Raw genomic sequence first — 16,829 nt, 5'->3', positions numbered from 1 at the left:
ATTTTAGAGCACGGTCAGCTGACAGTCAAGATTAAAAGGTCTCAAGAGCTCCATGCACGGACAGTATCGACAATGCGCTTGACGAAATCCCCAAGCCTTCGAAGGATCCTCCCACATGGAAGGCTGCCCAAAGCTCCTCAGGTAATGCTATGACTGAGTGGAAAGACGTACCACCGTACCCATCCCCAGTGGAGTCCCCCATCACCTATTTCAGAAACTTCTTTGACGTGAAATTCCTTTCTCATATCTGTGAGCAGACCTCCCTGTATAGTGCTCAGAGGAATCCCAACAAAATTACTTCAATGACAGCCAATGATTTAGAGCAGTTCATTGGTACAGTGCTCACTATGTCACTCATGAAGCTGCCTCAAACACGCATGTACTGGTCGCAGAGGTTCTGAGTCAGTCAAGTCACCGACACCATGACGAGAAACAGGTGGGAAGAAATCAAACAGTCACTGCATTTTAGTGACAACCAGGAAGCACCAGACCAGAATGACCCCGAACGTGAGAGGCTGTACAAAGTGCGCCCCCTGCAGGACCACCTGGTCGCGAAATGTCACGAGATACCAAAATCTCAAATGGTATGCCTTGATGAGCAGCTGGTGCCGTTCAAAGGCCGCAGCTCATTAAAGCAGTATTTGCCCAACAAGCCGAAAAAATGGTGTTATAAGGTTTTCCTTCTCCACGATGAATGCGGCATAATGTACAACTTCGAAGTCTACACAGGCAAAATTCATCCGCAGCAAGGTTTTCCATATATCGGCGCGAGTGGCAATATCGTCCTGCGAATGGCGAGTGTCGTGCCCCGCGGTATAGACTACATCTTGTATTTTGAAAACTGGTTTTGCGGTGTTGATTTACCAGTAGTCCTCAAGAAGGTTGGAATCAGTTCCGTAGGGACAGTGCGCGAGGCCCACCTAAAATGATGCAAACTTTCATCCGACCAAGATCTGAAGAAGAGAGGGCGTGGCTCTTATGGAGAAATGGAAACCACATTTGAAGGGGTGAGCCTGTGGGCTGTCAAGTGGTTTGACAACCGCCCCGTGACTTTGCTGTCCACATTTGCTTCTGCATCACCTGAGCATGCTGGGAAGCGCTTTGACAAGAAGACCCGAACGACGGTGAGCATACCCCGCCTTGCTATTGTAGGCCTCTAAAACGAATGCATGGGAGGTGTTAATCTAATGGACATGCTTGTGGCACTCTACCAGCTCTACATAAGATCAAAGGAGTGGTACAGGAACCTCTTTTTTCATTTATTAGACGTAGTAGTCGTCAACTGCTGGCTCATCTACCGCCGAGATGCCACCATGGCTAGCGTGCCTTGCAAAGACCAAATGACCCTGCTATCATTCAAAGCAGACATTGCCTGCGCGCTGAAGCAACAGGGCAAGGTATCAACCCCTTCGAGAAAGCGTCAATTGGACCCATCAAAAGTCGAGAATGAATTGCAGGCGAAGAAGCGGCGTGGGCCAGCAGCTCCTGTTCCGTGCAAGGAGAGAGCCTCGATACTATTGACAAACTCCCGATGTTTTCTGCAAAGAAAGGCTGGTGTAAGTACCCAAACTGCAAAGGAATCACGCGAGTCATGTGCAGGAAGTGCAACGTACACCTCTGTTTCACTCCAGGAAAGGAGTGCATGTACAAGTTCCACACTAAGCCGTAAGAAGCACGCAGTGAAGCCTACCTCAGGACTGGTGGCTAGTGTTGCCCACAGGCAACAAAGGTGTATTTTAGAAACTACATGCAGAATTGTTTTTCTTTTAATAAGATATGCTTAGTCATGTTGCAAAAATTGTACATATGTAAGAAATAAATGTTGTTTGCAAGTTTTTCACTGTCTCGTCAATAAAGGGATTTATAGACCATTCCCCTGTATGTTGTTATTTCCATACTAGACCCACAAGCATTACCAAACTGAACTTAGAGTCTTTTACAGACAGAAATAGCCTGACATGATTTGTATCTCTGACTGGCCCCCTATAATCAAATATACCGACTATTAAATGGCTTTACACCTGTTTTGCACTGCCCTTATTTGTGCGGTTAGTAACTGTATTACCTTAAATCAGTCCAATAAAAATGCCCTAGTATGGGCTCCCCGTGGCTTAGACGTTTTTTCTTACGTTTCCAGCATCACAAGGATAATATATTTATGAAAAAAACCTAATGGCAACCCTACAATAAAAGTTTAAAACGGGCCATTATTATTAAGGTAAAAGCTTCTTCGTTGAACTCAGAGGAGCTAAAGGGAACTATTACAAAAACCTTCAATGGTGTGGCAATGACGTGAAGAAAAAATGAAAAGTGCTCAACAAATTCTTAAATACTGTACAACAACGTCACCAAGTAAACCCTTACGTAAGGAAAAATCCGTTATCACCAGCCTTCAGAAATCGCAAAAAAGTTCCCTGAATATTTTCGCTGTAATTTGCATATTATCACTGCTTCACCTTACATGCCGCTTTTCAAACACCGTTTGCAAAGTTTTTTCATCAACGCCAAATGTCCCCAAGAAAGGCGTTCTGTTTAGCACAATAAAACTAACTCCAGCTGGCTTAGCAGGGATTCATGGCAAAAATACTATTATTACTACACTTATATCAAATGTACTAAGCCACATTTATAACTGCGTATTTAAGACCGCAATTTTTTCACAGCAATAGAAGGGGCTACGGTTATGCCTGTGTGTAAAAAAAAGGTGACCAGTCTAGCCAGGGTAAATATAGGCCGTTTTCAGTTCTTTCTTTCTATGACAAGAATTTAGGGAAACTGATGCAGGTAAGGTTGTCTAAGTACTTGAGAAAATTTATTATTCTCACTTCCAACGTATTTGCAGTCTCAAACGGCTTTTCGACTGACACTGCAGTTCCTAATTAAGTGATAATGTTAAATCTTACGTGCACAACGTTAACAGGCCGGGGCGGTTTGAATGCATTTTTCAATGCTTCTGACACTCTTGATTGGGGTACATCCTTTCTAAAATTACAATATTATTGCATTTGGAAATATGAAATATGGCAGTATAAAATTTGAAAGGTCATAAAATACAGTAACGTTACCTTGAATGTAAGCCGAATGAAAGATGCAGTGAGCTTTAACGAATGCGCTTTATTGCGCTTGATGCGCTTCTCTTAGCATGTTCATTGCCAACTCGTCGACGTCGACTTTGTCGACATCGCTGTCGTTTTTGTTGCTAGGCCCTTCCCACAGCGCACTGTCATCACTTCAATCCACCGCATTTGAGACGCTGCAGTTACGGAAGGCCCGCACAATTAGCACGGCTGGAATCTCAACCAATCTTGCAATGACCCTAGTGGAATGAGTGAACCAGGCTTAATGCGCCTGGTAGGTGTGAGTTCGTGGTTTTGCAGCGTCAACCAGTCATTGTAACTCTTCCGCAGTCTGTCCCTAAATGGCTTGTTGATGCTCGTGTCGAGTGGTAGTAGCTCGCTCACCTTACTGCCGGGTATTACCGCAATGTCTCTACCTCCTTCTCAAAGCACGGACTTCACATCTGTCAAGTAAACACGCTACGAGCGACTCCCTAAACAGCAGAACCAACGGCATTGCCAGTCTTCACCCAATCTTTCATAAGGGCCCCACTCATCCACCTATTCGCATGATCTCGTTCGACCGCGTATTAGATGCAACGCATCTCATGCTCACCCCTCTGTCCTTCCTGCGTCTGTCCGGCGTTGACCGCACAGCTGCGCCTATCCTCCTCCTCTCTCTCCGATAGGGAACACTCTCTCCCAAACAGCTGCGGGTTGGCGCACCGCGCTCTCACTCCGTTGCTAGGCGCCGGTGGGTAGCGGTGCGTGCGCTGCGCATGTGCAGTACTCTTTCTCTCCGCGCTCTCCTCTCCTTCGGGCGCTGTGATTATAAAGCGGCATGCCGCGCTCCGGCGATCTCAGTCGACGGTCGTCCGCATTACGCTTGCACTCTCTCGCAGTACTCGACGATTGCTTGATGCAATCATCGAGCCCCTAACTGTGCACTTTACGAACCACAAGGCACTCATTCTCGTCTGCAATAAAGACCGTACCTTAGCATACGTGTACTACATGTGCATTGCATGGTGAAAATGGAAAATTACGCCCACCTCCCCTTCGCGTGAGGATCCCTGCTATAAGCGTAATAAATACGTTGGAAAACGCCAATGGAACCCCCCATGAGATGCGTTGCATCACACCAGTGTTCCCGCGAGGGGAGGTGGGCGTTATTTTTAGTAGAAACTTTCCCAGTTGGAAGGCTTCCCCTTAAAAATAATGCCGGCGGCCGCGTTCACCCATCAGCTGTGCAACAGGACGTTACGGTGGTGCGCGGCTTCTTGTAGCCCGCAGTTTTCACTTCCACATGTTTTCCGCCCTTCACCCTCATTGTGAGGGCCAAAGTCATGTCAAAATGCACTGGAGCCTTTCCCACTCTTTTAACATCTGCTTCTTGACCACAAAGGGTTGGAATGCGCCTAGCCTCTCCTTAATTTCAGGGGCTAGGTTTTGTCCCCCAGACGTCCGCCGTGACAGGCTGAACACGACCTTCTTCATAAAACGAGTGACCCAGCCCCTGCTTGCCTTGAGCTAAGTTTATGCGACACGTCGAATGTTTTCTATCTTCCTTCTCTTTACTTGTATTAGCTCCATCGTCACAGGCATTCCACCTTTTCTTGCTGCAGAATAAAGTCGGCGACATCCTTCTCCACCCCAGGGTGTCGACCTTTCTGACGTCTCGTGAAGGCTTTGAAGGTCTTGTTTGGCAGCGCAGTTGAAAATGTCATCCCACTCCTTCTGCCATCGCCGCACATTCTTCTCATTCATACTGAAGTCGTGCTGTGCTTGGCGATCTGAAGTTCTCTTAGCCTCGAAGGCTACCTTCCCCTTAAAAACCACAGTGCAATGGCACCGCTTGGTGGGCATCGTTGTGCTGCGAACACGTGTTTGTCGAAGTCACTCAGCAATGGGCGCAAGCAAGCACGGAACATTGGAAGCTGAGTCCACGACGTTTGAATAAGCGAAATGAAGCCGGTAAACCAGCAAGATGCAAGCCTATTGCTGTGAGATGGAGTTGAATGTCAAGGAAATACAAGAAACTCGCATCCTTCAATCAAAAGCGGCCCCGTATTTAGTAAACAACAGCTTAAAAAACAATACCGTCCGACATTCGACTGATTACGGTAATATTTGTCTACAGTATTGCACATTAGTGAAAGAAAATTTTTATGTCAGAGGGTCATTTCAGTCTGCTGTTGTTCAATTCGCAGGCTTTTTAGGTGCGTTTAGCTTTGTGCCTGTACAGGTCTTTAACCCTTTGCGATGTGGAAATTTTACCCACTTTCCAGTCCAGAAATTTTTTCCCAGTTTGTGGTGCTGTGAAGAAAAATTCGCAGCACAACGCCATAGCCAACGTGGCGGGGGATTTTCTCCGTTTATTTGCCATTCTTAGATGCTGTGTAATGTAGAATCGGTTAGAGCCTTTCCAGAGCGAGTAGTATAATTGTTTACGGTGGTATGCAGTGGACCTGTGTACCCATTGATCAGCTTCAAGATAATATATGTGTCAGGAACTCCTTTTATTTCCGTTGTATTGACTTAAAAGGACCAGTGGACAAAGTCGACGGTAGAGATTTTTCAGAGAATGGGCGGTTGCTTCTAGTATTGAAATTTTGAAAACTTGAAATTTGAAGTTTATTTGGCAGAATGGCGTACATGGTGCCGAGCCTAAAGACGACCTAATTGTCGCTTGACGTGACCTCTGGCTCCCAGTGACACTGGCAGCAGAGACAGCGTTTCAAGCTTGGAAACGTTTCATATAAAAATGAGACAGGGATCTAATACAAAGCTTTGGAACCAGCTTTTGCTGATGCTGATTCTGGTAGTTGTTTCCTCCGACTGATTGTGTGTTAACCGGTCATTGACACACAATGGCCCTGTCGACATATTTGCAATAGCCCCTCAACCAAGTGGACTGGTGACAGATTCGGCAAAACATTTCACCAGGATTTTACGAATTCTTACAAAATTGAGTTCCCGTGGCTGCTAAGTCACTGCGAAATCGTCGGCAACATTTCAGCTGATGAAGCTGCGTGGATAGGTCTTGACAGTGAACGCTCTTAGTCTGCTAGACAGTTGCCTTACTGGTGCTCCAGTTCCTCGAGGCTCTAAATAATCATTTCGGCTGCAACCGACCATCTAATGTGTCATTCAATAATTAGTTGGCTTATAGGCACCCATAACAGCAAAAGAAACCTAACACGAACATTTTGTGTCAGTAAGTTAAGTTTGGAAGTTAGCTTTGTTTAGAGCAAGGTGTACATCAGATTCTGTGATGAAATTGCAAGGTGAGGTTGCTACAGAGACTGATCATGCATGCACAACTGATACGCAACAATGGCGACTGAAAACTTTTTATTGCTCTAAAAAAGCAAATTTCATACAGTGAAAGCGTTTTAGTTCGAAATTTTGCATTTGAAATTACAGCTAATCTAAATTGATGCCCAGGTCTCAGTACTGCACTGTGTATCTCGATGGGGGAAACTACAAATAATTCGAGTGGGATGGTATTCACAAAAGTCAGTTCGAAGAAGCAGACCCTGGCTTTCACCACTAATTAGATATATAAACATCGGCCCATAGTGAATAGACTGCATTGCAAGACAAAAGCAAATTTACTAGACACCCAGTTGTATGAGTGAGAAGCACAAGCAGGTGTGCACTTAGTACTTGACTGGCTCGACAGCGCTCTGGAGTAGAGATGCGACGCTCAGGAGCGAGCCCGATCTTTTGAGCCGCTCCTTTTGAAAAGCAGGTGAGCTATGGCTGAGTAAAAGTCAGCGGTGGTTTTTTTTTTGGAAAGAGGGAGCTCTTGCTCGCCCACTCAGTGATCCCTGTCGAATGAGACGAGCCACAGTGGCGCCAAGCATCCAGGAAGAAGAGCCAACTGAGCCGAAGAACCGGGTCAAATGAGCTGGCTCTTTGGTGCGAGATTCGCTTAATCTATTACCGGCGCCAGAAAGCAACTGCCCTGCCAGGCTAGGCGGGTCTAATTTTCCAACTTCCTACAGCGCCTCCTGTCGTGGAGAGCAGACAGTCCCTTTATGGACACGGCGGTTGAAAGACTGCGGCGGCAGTGGCGGTGAATGACAGATCGGGAGGCCGCAATGGCAGCAGTAAATGAACTGCGTCTGCATTTTGAAAGTAATAAGAAAATGAACTCTTGTAATCTATATGATTCAGCAAAGTTACGATTGTGCACTCAGCTATAGTCTGAGTCAGGAACCAGTCGGATGTTCTAAGCAGCTCAGTTTAACGGCGGTTCTCGGCTACGGGCGGTTGTTTGGCAGAGCGGCTCTCCAAAAGAACCGTCGCTCAACGGCTGCGCGCACGATCAGAGAACCGTTCTGAACCAGGTGGCTGTGGACAAATCATGCCGGCACGTTCTGATAGAGTTAGTAGAGGCGTATAGGCCGACCCAGCCGAGTCTTGTGTGCTACATTCTCGTCATCTATTATCGGTGCCTAGAAACGGACCAGTCTCGCTTTGAATGAACTGTGCAAAGGTTTGTTCACAAACCACAATTTACATTTCATGTATTAGTATTAGATTCTTGTATGGTGTTTTCCGGAATAATTTTTTTCTCGTGCCATAGCTCAATAGCAGAGAGCGCGTTTGTGAGCTAATAAAGCTGACAAAAGATTTACACTTTTTTATTTATATCGACCGAGAATGATATTGAAATACCACAGACACAAAAAGTTTTGGAATGATTTTGAAGCCAATTCTTTTCTGTAAAAGTACACCGGATGCTGTGACAAAAAGAAGGTTTTTATAACAAGGAAAAGGTCCGGCACTTAAATAAGCATGAATTTAGGTTATGCTTCGCAGAGGTTACTGAATCACTGAACCGTTCAAGTGAACCGGTTCACTACAGTGAACGGAGCCGTTCTGAGCCGCTCACTGAAGTGAGCCATTTTGCCCATCTCTACAGTCTTAAGCATGCCGTAGCATGTTTTGACTTCCACAGCGGGCGCTGCCATTGTTCGGCTTAAGATGTTGTGGATTTTGTAGTGCCTGATCGTTGGGCCTGCGATAAGCTACAGTTGCAGAATAGGCCTGAAATGGATGAACTCTCACTCCAAGCGCCGGCGTCCGAATTCGAACTACACTTAAGTTGAACTAGTTTTTGGCCTCTTTGATTTACGTGCTTTTACTGTATTTTATGATCATCATCGTCATCATCATCATCGGCAGCAGCAACAGCAGCCTTGCTTTGTCCACTGCAGGATAATGCTTTTTCCCAAAAAACTCCCGCCCCATATTTACACTAAATTTAATGCAGCAGCGTTGCATACTTGGTTCAGCACAAACTTTATAGCAAACTTGGTCTATGAGTATTGGTTACAACACTAAATTCTTGCAGTTATTTTAGGTTGCTTTAACCATGGTGTCTGCCTTGTGTTTCATTTGTGTGACTTTTAAAATTTTGAGCAGGTCTTTACGTAAACTGTTTTTGGATGTGACTGATTTTTGTGTTATCGTTGCTTTTTCAGAAGCAAAGTTCACCTCGCACCCTGCCTGCAGTTGTCCACTGATGCTGTTGGAGTGGATGAAAATGGCCAGCTTTGTTGGCCAGCTCCCTGCGCCCTTACTGCTTACAATGCTGTGATGCTTTTTGTGCGTAATGCTTCGATATATAATGTGAAATCCTTCAGGGTGACTACTGTTTTTCAGATTTTTTTAGCATGCTTTATGACTTGCAAGTACCGAGCCATGTGGGAAGACCGTAGATCTATTTATGTTTTGCCACATCAGTCGGGCAGTTGCTTTTTATGGCTATAAAATGATTGTACATAATTTAAAGAAGTCGAAATAATGTTGGTTACGCTTTTTTATTTAATGCGCATGGCCGGCGCAAGTTCAATAGCGCAAGGTCGGCATGGTCATAGAGCGCCAAACACAAAGTTATTTGATGAGGACGAACACGAATAAAATCAGTTAAAGACGGCTGGTGTAAAGGGCCAGGGAGAAGAACAAGAGTGGTTAAAAGATACATAAGGTGGCTGGTGTATAGAATCAGAGGTAAAACTATGGGTGGTATGAGATGAGTTGTAAAATGTGAACTTCAGATAGGAACCTAAAGGTGCGCTGAACAGAAAACATGGCATCGTCTCCTAAGAACTATGACGGGTGTGGTGGAATATGTTGTGTCTGTAGTTGTGGGAAGTGTTTGCGTCGTATAATGTCGAGTGCCTTACATTGTATGAGGATGGGGATCAAGGATAGGGCCTCTCCACACCTGCTGCACAGAGGTCTTGTAGATCTACGCTTTGTTATTAATTACTTGATATGCTTTTGTGTGAAGGTAAAATTTTTTCCAGTTTGTATTTTGTCATTACTCAAAAATAAATTTGTGTTAAGAATGTCACAACCATTTTTCAATCTTGCATGATCATTTCTATACGTGTCATAAGATACGAAAGTACAAGGGCAGCAATGTATTTACTTTTTCTTTAAACCGCATCTATGCTGTAGACCAATTTAAAAAACAACAGAAGCCAAGTACCCTATTCTAAGCTTTGAGTAAGTGACCGTTGTACTAGGCAATACTACCCCAAAGGTCAACGTTTCATTAAAGGTCTTAAATGGTGATTAACATACTGCACTTTCTTTCAGTAAAGGCTCCATAATGTTTCGTTAGCGCAAAAGGAAACATTCTTCCGGAGACTCAATACTGCCTTGGAAGACAAAAATCTCCCTTCCGTGTTTGTAAAAGCTACCCAAGAAAGTAATAAAATACTCCCATAAAGGCCCTAAACCTCGAATAAAATCCAAATTAAAGAATGAAATGCTCCTTGAAAAAAACCTAAATAATTAGCAGTGGCTTAGCTCGACTATGCCAGGATATACATAGCGTCAGCTAAGGTTTAGCTGGTTATTCTTAGGTTTCCTGGTTGTCGAGGATTCGCTGATTATCATATTTACTGCTGCCAAAACGATTTCCACTCAATTCCAGTCCAATCCAGCCCAATCCAATCCAGTCCCATTCCAGTCACTGCTCCTCGCGCATGCGGAGCCTGGCTCTGCAAGAGCCACGCGAAACTGCTATCAAGTGGCTCCGGCGCATCGCCGGACTTGGATACTGCGCAACGGAGGCGCACAGCTTGGTACGCGCCGGCCCCAGAGCGTCTGCCGCAGCTATGACGTCATTCCTCTGGAATGCGCAGACCGGCGAATGTGCAGACCCAATTCTCTACACACCCGTACTCAAATTGTATTGGATTTCCAATCCTACAATCACATCCAATTTAATCAAATACAATCCGATACTCCTCGCGCTTGCGCAGCGCGGCCCTTCAAGGTCCAGGCAAAACTGCTCAACCTTGGCCAGTGTAGCTTACGCTAGAAAAATTAGCAGTAGGTTAGCTCGGCTATGCCAGCATATACGTAGCGTGAGCTAAGGTTCAGCAATCCAATCCATTCCAGTCCGCTCCGGTCCAGTCTAGTCCTGTCACTGCTCGTCACGCATGCGGGGCACTGCTCTCCAGGAGCCACGCGAAACGACTATGAAGCGGCCCCGGCGCAGCGTCAGACTTGGTACTGCACAACTGAGGCGCACAGCTGGGCACGCGCCGGTGCCAGTGCGGCTGCCGCGGCTCTGGCGTCACTCCTCTTGAATGCGCGGAACGGCGAATGTTCAGACTAAATTCTCTACACACTTTATTCCAGTGGGATTGGTTTTCCAATATAATCCAATACATTCCAATTTAATCAAATCCGATTCAATCCAAACCTATCCTATCAAAATCCAATCCAATCCAATGCTCCTCGGGCTTGCGCAGCACGGCCCTCCAGGGTTCACGCGAAACTGCTCAACCTCGCCCATGTAGCTTACGCTACAAAACAACCCCCAAGTTATACATATGCTCCCGCACGATAGCGAGAATATACTTCTCCAGCACCTGAAAACTCCGTAAAAATAATTTAAAAACGCCCTTGAGTAAGTAGTAGATACCCCTATTTCACCTTCTGAAATTCTCCCAAGCACATTCTAAAACCACCTAAATACTACATTCCTGTCTCATAAATAGGATATTTCTATATCTTGTTTTGAGGGAGTAAAGAAAACCTCCCAACGGCTTTTTCTTAAAAGAACTCCTAACGGGAATATCACTAGATGACAGGCGATTTAGAACCTCTAGGGAGTATACATTTTTGAGGCAAGTCATTTGAATATTCCCACTCTTTCTAAATTATACACACATAGCGTTCTCACGGTGCAATTTCCTGGGAATATTTATTGCCTTTCTACTTTACACATTCCCTTCACATTTAACGCCTAACCTTATTAATACACGTTTTCCGTCTCAAAATATCATGTTATCACCCAAATAAGAACGAAATATCATAAAAAAGCTGTAGCATTTTCCCCAATCAGGTTTTAGAACAAAATCACCGTCCACCTCAAAAACTCTAAATACGTATTCTCACTGAATGAATATTTGCGTATGCACTGAATGCAACAAAAAGAAGTATATTAGTGCTATTACTTGTTTCGGTTCTGTTAGTGGCTTCTGGGCAGTTGTTTTTTGGGTGCGTACATGTACAAATTATTTCTAATCAGAATGTTTTCTACGACTTTTGAGGCCACCGTATTGTACTCTTTCTGTTTTTAGGCCTCACTATACCAAAAGATGGCTTACACGCCCAGACTATCCTTTCCTTGCTACGGAATCGTAACCGCTCATTCACCTCATCCGCAGGATCTCCCATCAGCGATTTGGGCTACAAGAATCTGAAACCCTGCGCATCATTTACGCCCTCCTCATTAGCCGGGTTATGTACGGGACACCGTATTTGGTGCTGAAACCCACGGAGCAAGATAAACTGAACTTCGCTATACGCCGTGCCTACAAGGCCTCTTTTGGACTACCTCCAAAAACCGCAACAAGAAACCTTCCACAGCTCGGCGTCCATAATACATGGCAGGAACTGGAAGAAGTTCATCGCATCGAGATTCTAAGGTTTGATACCGCCCATTTGCTCGCTCTTAGCAAACCGCCTTTGTCATGAGTCGCGTGAACGGGTAAGTAATGAATGAGGTAATACCATGTAAATCAAAAACTGCATCTTGGCAACACGTGGACAGATGGCGCCGCTCGGAAGCTTAGTCTCATCCAAAGAGGGCGCGGCAGTCATTGACCCTATCCCACTCGTTAATAGGTTTCGCCCCTCGGTACTGCTGATGATTGACAGAATAACCACGTCCACGTTTGAAATTTTCCGCACACGTGCCGGCATGCTGCACGCGAGGTCTATGATGACTGCTATGGCGCAGCCTCTTGGTGTGACGCAGAAGGTCATCTGTGGCTTCGCCACGTATCACTCACCACTACAAAATGTATAGAAACGGTGAAGACCAGATTAGCACACTATCTCTCTTGTGTAAACAGATGGTGTTATAAAAAGAAATTAGTAATCAGTCCGTCGAACACAACAGCTGGGATTCTATTCTCTGAATCAAATCAATAACCTGCAACCGTTATACGCTGACATGCGCCGTTACTACGCTCGCAGTCAATGTAAATTCCTTGGTGTATAGCTTGACTATCTCTTGAAATTCAATGTCGTTACTACTGCACTGACGAAAAAGATGGCATCTGGCAAAAGAGTACGTGTTAATGCCGCTATTTATTTTGCCCACAGACACTGCTTACGCAATACTACACTTTCGGTCATAGCCGTCTGATATATTGCATCGATGCCTCGGCCTGCTGGAGGTACCAAGTTCACTTAGATCCAGTACGACATATCCGGAACCAAGCACTTCGCTTTATCACTCGTGGCCTTTGGAATGCCCATGCATGTTACACCTCTCCGTAACAAACTTGCAATTTTGTTCTAGATAGGCTTCTAACTGTAAGTTGATGTAGTTTCCCTGTTGAACGACCCAAATTTTGTGCATATCTTAGGTAGATGGGGGGTGGCTGACCCTAATGAGACCCAATTTTTGGAACAATATAATTTATACTGCAAAAAGTGAGGTCTAACTATGAAAAGAGTACTTTTGAATTTTCCGCAATTCAATAGCGGTACAACCGGCGTTCCCCATCAAAACCTATACTCATATAAGTGCTTGTTGCTTTCTAAACTTTAACCAGAACAAGACGTCATGTTTTTTGCACGTTGCGATATCCTGGATCCTATGAATCTGCAAGCACGTGCGCATGGCGATATATTTGTACACATTTGTATTAGCTGATGTGAATACATAAGATAATATGGCCGCGAACCGTGGATTGGATCTGTTTATTTGTTTTGTTTTTGGTGACCGGCTGCGCCGGCCTCTGTTATCTGTGTTAACTATGTCAGGTGAAGCGCGTGTTCCATTCCTCATTCTATGCCACACGTGTTATCTTGTTTGATAGGAAGAGTGTTTCGAACTAACGTCAACAACCCAGAACAATCTACTTTGACCTACAGTGTTCTAGATGTACTTCGACGGTTCGAGAAACACTCACGCCCAGAGATAAAAGACTGCGGAGCAGACACGGCGGAATTCGGATCGTCGGCGCTCGCCTTCGCACGTCACTTTGTTGACTGCTGCTTCGCCGCGTGTGTATTCTTTCAGTTGTTAGGTGAACACGAGTTCGTTCCAAGAAACATGTTTTCCTTCGAGACAGCTATGTTGTCTTTGGCTGCGTGACAGTTGGTCGAGGTGCTGGGTACACACCCTTTATGCTCCCAACGACCTCTGGAAGCCACCAAGCCAGTCCAACTAGATCCAGCCGCCGACTGCAAGGTTTGAAGCCCGAGTTTGGTCTCCTGCCAGACGGACCCAAGAGAACGACCGCTGCGAGCTCCAACATGGTACATGATGCCACTCTCCCCTCGTCCGGCAACAGCCCCTGGAACTACCCTCATTACGCGGATCTCCCGCTGAAGACCCTGAGGACTGGTTGAAGCAAGTGGAGCGTGTTCGGATCTTTAACAGGTGGGATGACGAAGAAACGTTGCGGCATGTTTTCGTCTATTTGGAGGATGCAGCTCGAACTTGGTTTGAGAACCATGAACGCTCTTTGACTGGCTGTACTCTCTTGAAGAGCGAGTTTCTTAAAACGTTCGCCACCGTCGTGCTAAAGGAACGAACCGCACGTTTGCTTAGAAACGCGCACTCAACACCCCAACGAAGGTGTAGTGATCTTTGTTGGGGAGATAAAGAGATTGTTTCGAAGTGCGGATCCAGAAACGGCCGGAGAAAAGAAACTAATATTTCTCATGTGAGGGGCAAAGCAAGAGCTTTTTGCTTGCCTTGTCCGCAACCCTCCTAAGATGGTGGCCGAATTCGCGTTTCAGGCGGCCGCAATGGAGAATACGTTGGAAGTTCGACCGAGGCAGTACGATCGTCCGGTCAATGCGCTAGTTTCCGAGACGCTCGGTGCCGGGGCTATTGACTTCAACACACTGCGCGAGACCATCTGAGCAGTGGTCAGGGAGGTGCTTCGGAAGCTTTTTCCCTGACTGACGTCATACGCGAAGGGGTTCAACAAGTACTGGGGATTTCCGTGCCATCCGAAGCACCTCGCGAGCCACAAGTGATCACCTACCACCCCGCTCGTCGTCGATTCCGCCATGCTCCAGCACTGCTCATGAGGCCCCACCATACAGCCGTCCACTGTCGCGCGCCCGAACCCCTGTAGTTCAATACCAGACGCTAAGGAAGACCTCGGTGTAGCAAAGGCCCGGTTCTACGACCGCTGTGCTACCAGTGCGGAGAGGCCGACCAAATCTACCGCTACTGCCCTCACAAGACGCTAGTGTTGTGAGGATTCTGCATCGACGCAGCTCGCCCTCTGTCTGGCCAATCACCACGTGAGATCTACGAGTATCTATATCAAACCAGCAGTGGCCAAGCCCGTTTCAACCTGTTCGCGGTCACCCTACCCGTACCAGTCGCCGAACCGTCGTAGCACTGTTGACTTCTCGCTTAAAATATTCCCCAGCCCACACGGGGGAAACTAAAGGCAGCAACTTCTGGTGGTAAAGTTGCTCTACGGCGAAAAACCGTAAACCCTCCACCGACGCAAGGACGCGCTGAAGTCTGATTCAGAACATGCCCTCATCCCGACGACTTAACCTAACAGTGACGAGCCCCCCGAACACAACGACACCCGCACGGCACGACGCCTTCCCGACATGACCGAGACTGCCGCTGACAAGACGAAAAAAAAGACGATGCATAGAGTCCAACCGTCAAGACGCCCACGCCGAGATACGGCACCCCGACACACCCCGAACTCGAGTAAAGCTGCATCTGACATCCAGACGTCTATCGACGGCTTTGATGTAGTTGCCCTAATCGACACATGAGCCGATTACTCAGGCATGAGCAGATAATTTGCGTCTAAGCTGAAGAAAGTTCAGACCAGATGGGACGGTCCGCACATACGCACAGCAGGCGGCCATCTCGTACCATCCAATGAAACGAGCACTGCACCCGTCACCGTACACGGCACCACGTACCCTTCTGCGTTCGTCATTTTGCCCAACTGCTCCCGCGACGTAATTCTTGGAATGGGCTTTTTGATGAAGAACGGTGAAATTGTCGATCTGCAGAGCAAGTCGATAACCTTTTCCCCCGATCACTCTATGACGCCGGAGCCGAACCCCGCACACCGTGCCGCTGTAAGGATCGGTGATGATCATGCAACCCTGCCACCCCGCGCACGCTTGATGATCATGGTCTACTGGGATAATGCTGCTCCTGACGCCGACGCTATCGTAGAGAGTGATCAAAGGTTGCTTCTCGAGCGCGGTGTCCCAGTCGCCAGAGGCACTGCGCGTTCCATACAACGCCAATCCCACGTTTTGGTGTTTAATTTCACCGAGGAGTACCAGCATATAAACATGGGTGCTGCACTCGCAGTCCTCGAAGAAACGCAAGAAGCAACTGAGTGATCGCGGTCGCCGACTTTCAATGCCCCTCCCAAGATACGTTAGAGCTTCCGAATCCTTCGACGTGAATCCGGCGCTACCGCAGGAAAAACGTAACAAAAGTTTGGCTTTGCTGAGTCGCTACAGCGAGTGTTTTTCCTCGAACTCAAAATTACGTCAGACACCTCTAGCGAAGCACCGATTAATGACCGAAGATGGAGCCCGACCTACCCGACAGTCACTGTACAGTGTGTCTTCACATGAGCGGAAAGTCAACCGGACAGAAGTGGAACAAATGCTCAGCGACGACATTAAAAAGCCATCAAGAAGCCCCTGGGCTGCGCTGGTGGTACTGGTGAAGAATAAAGACGGCACATTAGGGTTTTGCGTTGACTACCGGCGACTGAACAAAATTACCAAAAAGGACGTTTACCCCTTGCCACAAATCTACGACGCCCTCGACCACCTCTGCCACGCGAAGTATTATTAATCGATGGATCTAAAGACAGGCTACTGGCAAATAAAAGTAAACGAGAGAGACCGAGAGAACACTGCATTCATAACCCCGGACGGCCTTTACGAGTTCAAGGTGATGCCGTTCAGGCTGTGCACGGAACCAGCAATGTTTGAAAGAGTCATGGACACCGTGCTAGCCTGCTTAAAGTGGCACACCTGTCTGGTGTACCTCGATGACATTGTCGTATTCCCCGAACTTTCGACGAACACCTTGCAAGATTGGAGTCTGTCTTCGAGGCAATTCGCACGTCGGGGTTAGCGCTGAAGCCTCAAAAGTGCTCCTTCGCGTACAAAGAACTGAAGTTTTTGGGCCACGTCTTCAACGCCGCGGGAGTCGAGCCAGACCCGGGGAAAACTTCAGCCATAGCGAACTCCCCAAGA

General features: G+C 46.7%; 1 protein-coding gene across 1 annotated transcript; it reads left to right on the top strand.

The window, feature by feature from the left end:
• The first annotated feature begins 986 nt into the window (after positions 1-986).
• On the top strand, positions 987-14,480 carry LOC144140047 (uncharacterized). The gene is made up of 3 exons (XM_077672254.1): positions 987-1,124; positions 1,215-1,397; positions 14,355-14,480. Exons 1-3 carry the CDS (start codon positions 987-989, stop codon positions 14,478-14,480), a joined length of 447 nt encoding a protein of 148 aa, XP_077528380.1.
• The last annotated feature ends 2,349 nt before the right edge of the window (positions 14,481-16,829 follow it).

This window comes from Haemaphysalis longicornis, unplaced genomic scaffold (genome assembly GCF_048455015.1).
Source record: "Haemaphysalis longicornis isolate Haplotype H1 unplaced genomic scaffold, Haemaphysalis longicornis Haplotype H1 scaffold_5, whole genome shotgun sequence".
Classification (NCBI taxonomy): Eukaryota; Metazoa; Arthropoda; class Arachnida; order Ixodida; family Ixodidae; genus Haemaphysalis; species Haemaphysalis longicornis.
This window is presented reverse-complemented; position numbering and strand designations above follow the sequence as displayed.

What these genes read in the sequence shown, in the direction of transcription:
- LOC144140047 (XM_077672254.1), top strand. Translation starts at nt 987, where the DNA reads ATGGAAACCACATTTGAAGGGGTGAGCCTGTGGGCTGTCAAGTGGTTT. An exon ending in ACAAGAAGACCCGAACGACG is followed by an intron (nt 1,125 to 1,214) that starts GTGAGCATACCC and finishes GCACTCTACCAG; the next exon opens with CTCTACATAAGATCAAAGGA. An exon ending in CGCTGAAGCAACAGGGCAAG is followed by an intron (nt 1,398 to 14,354) that starts GTATCAACCCCT and finishes TTCGCGTTTCAG; the next exon opens with GCGGCCGCAATGGAGAATAC.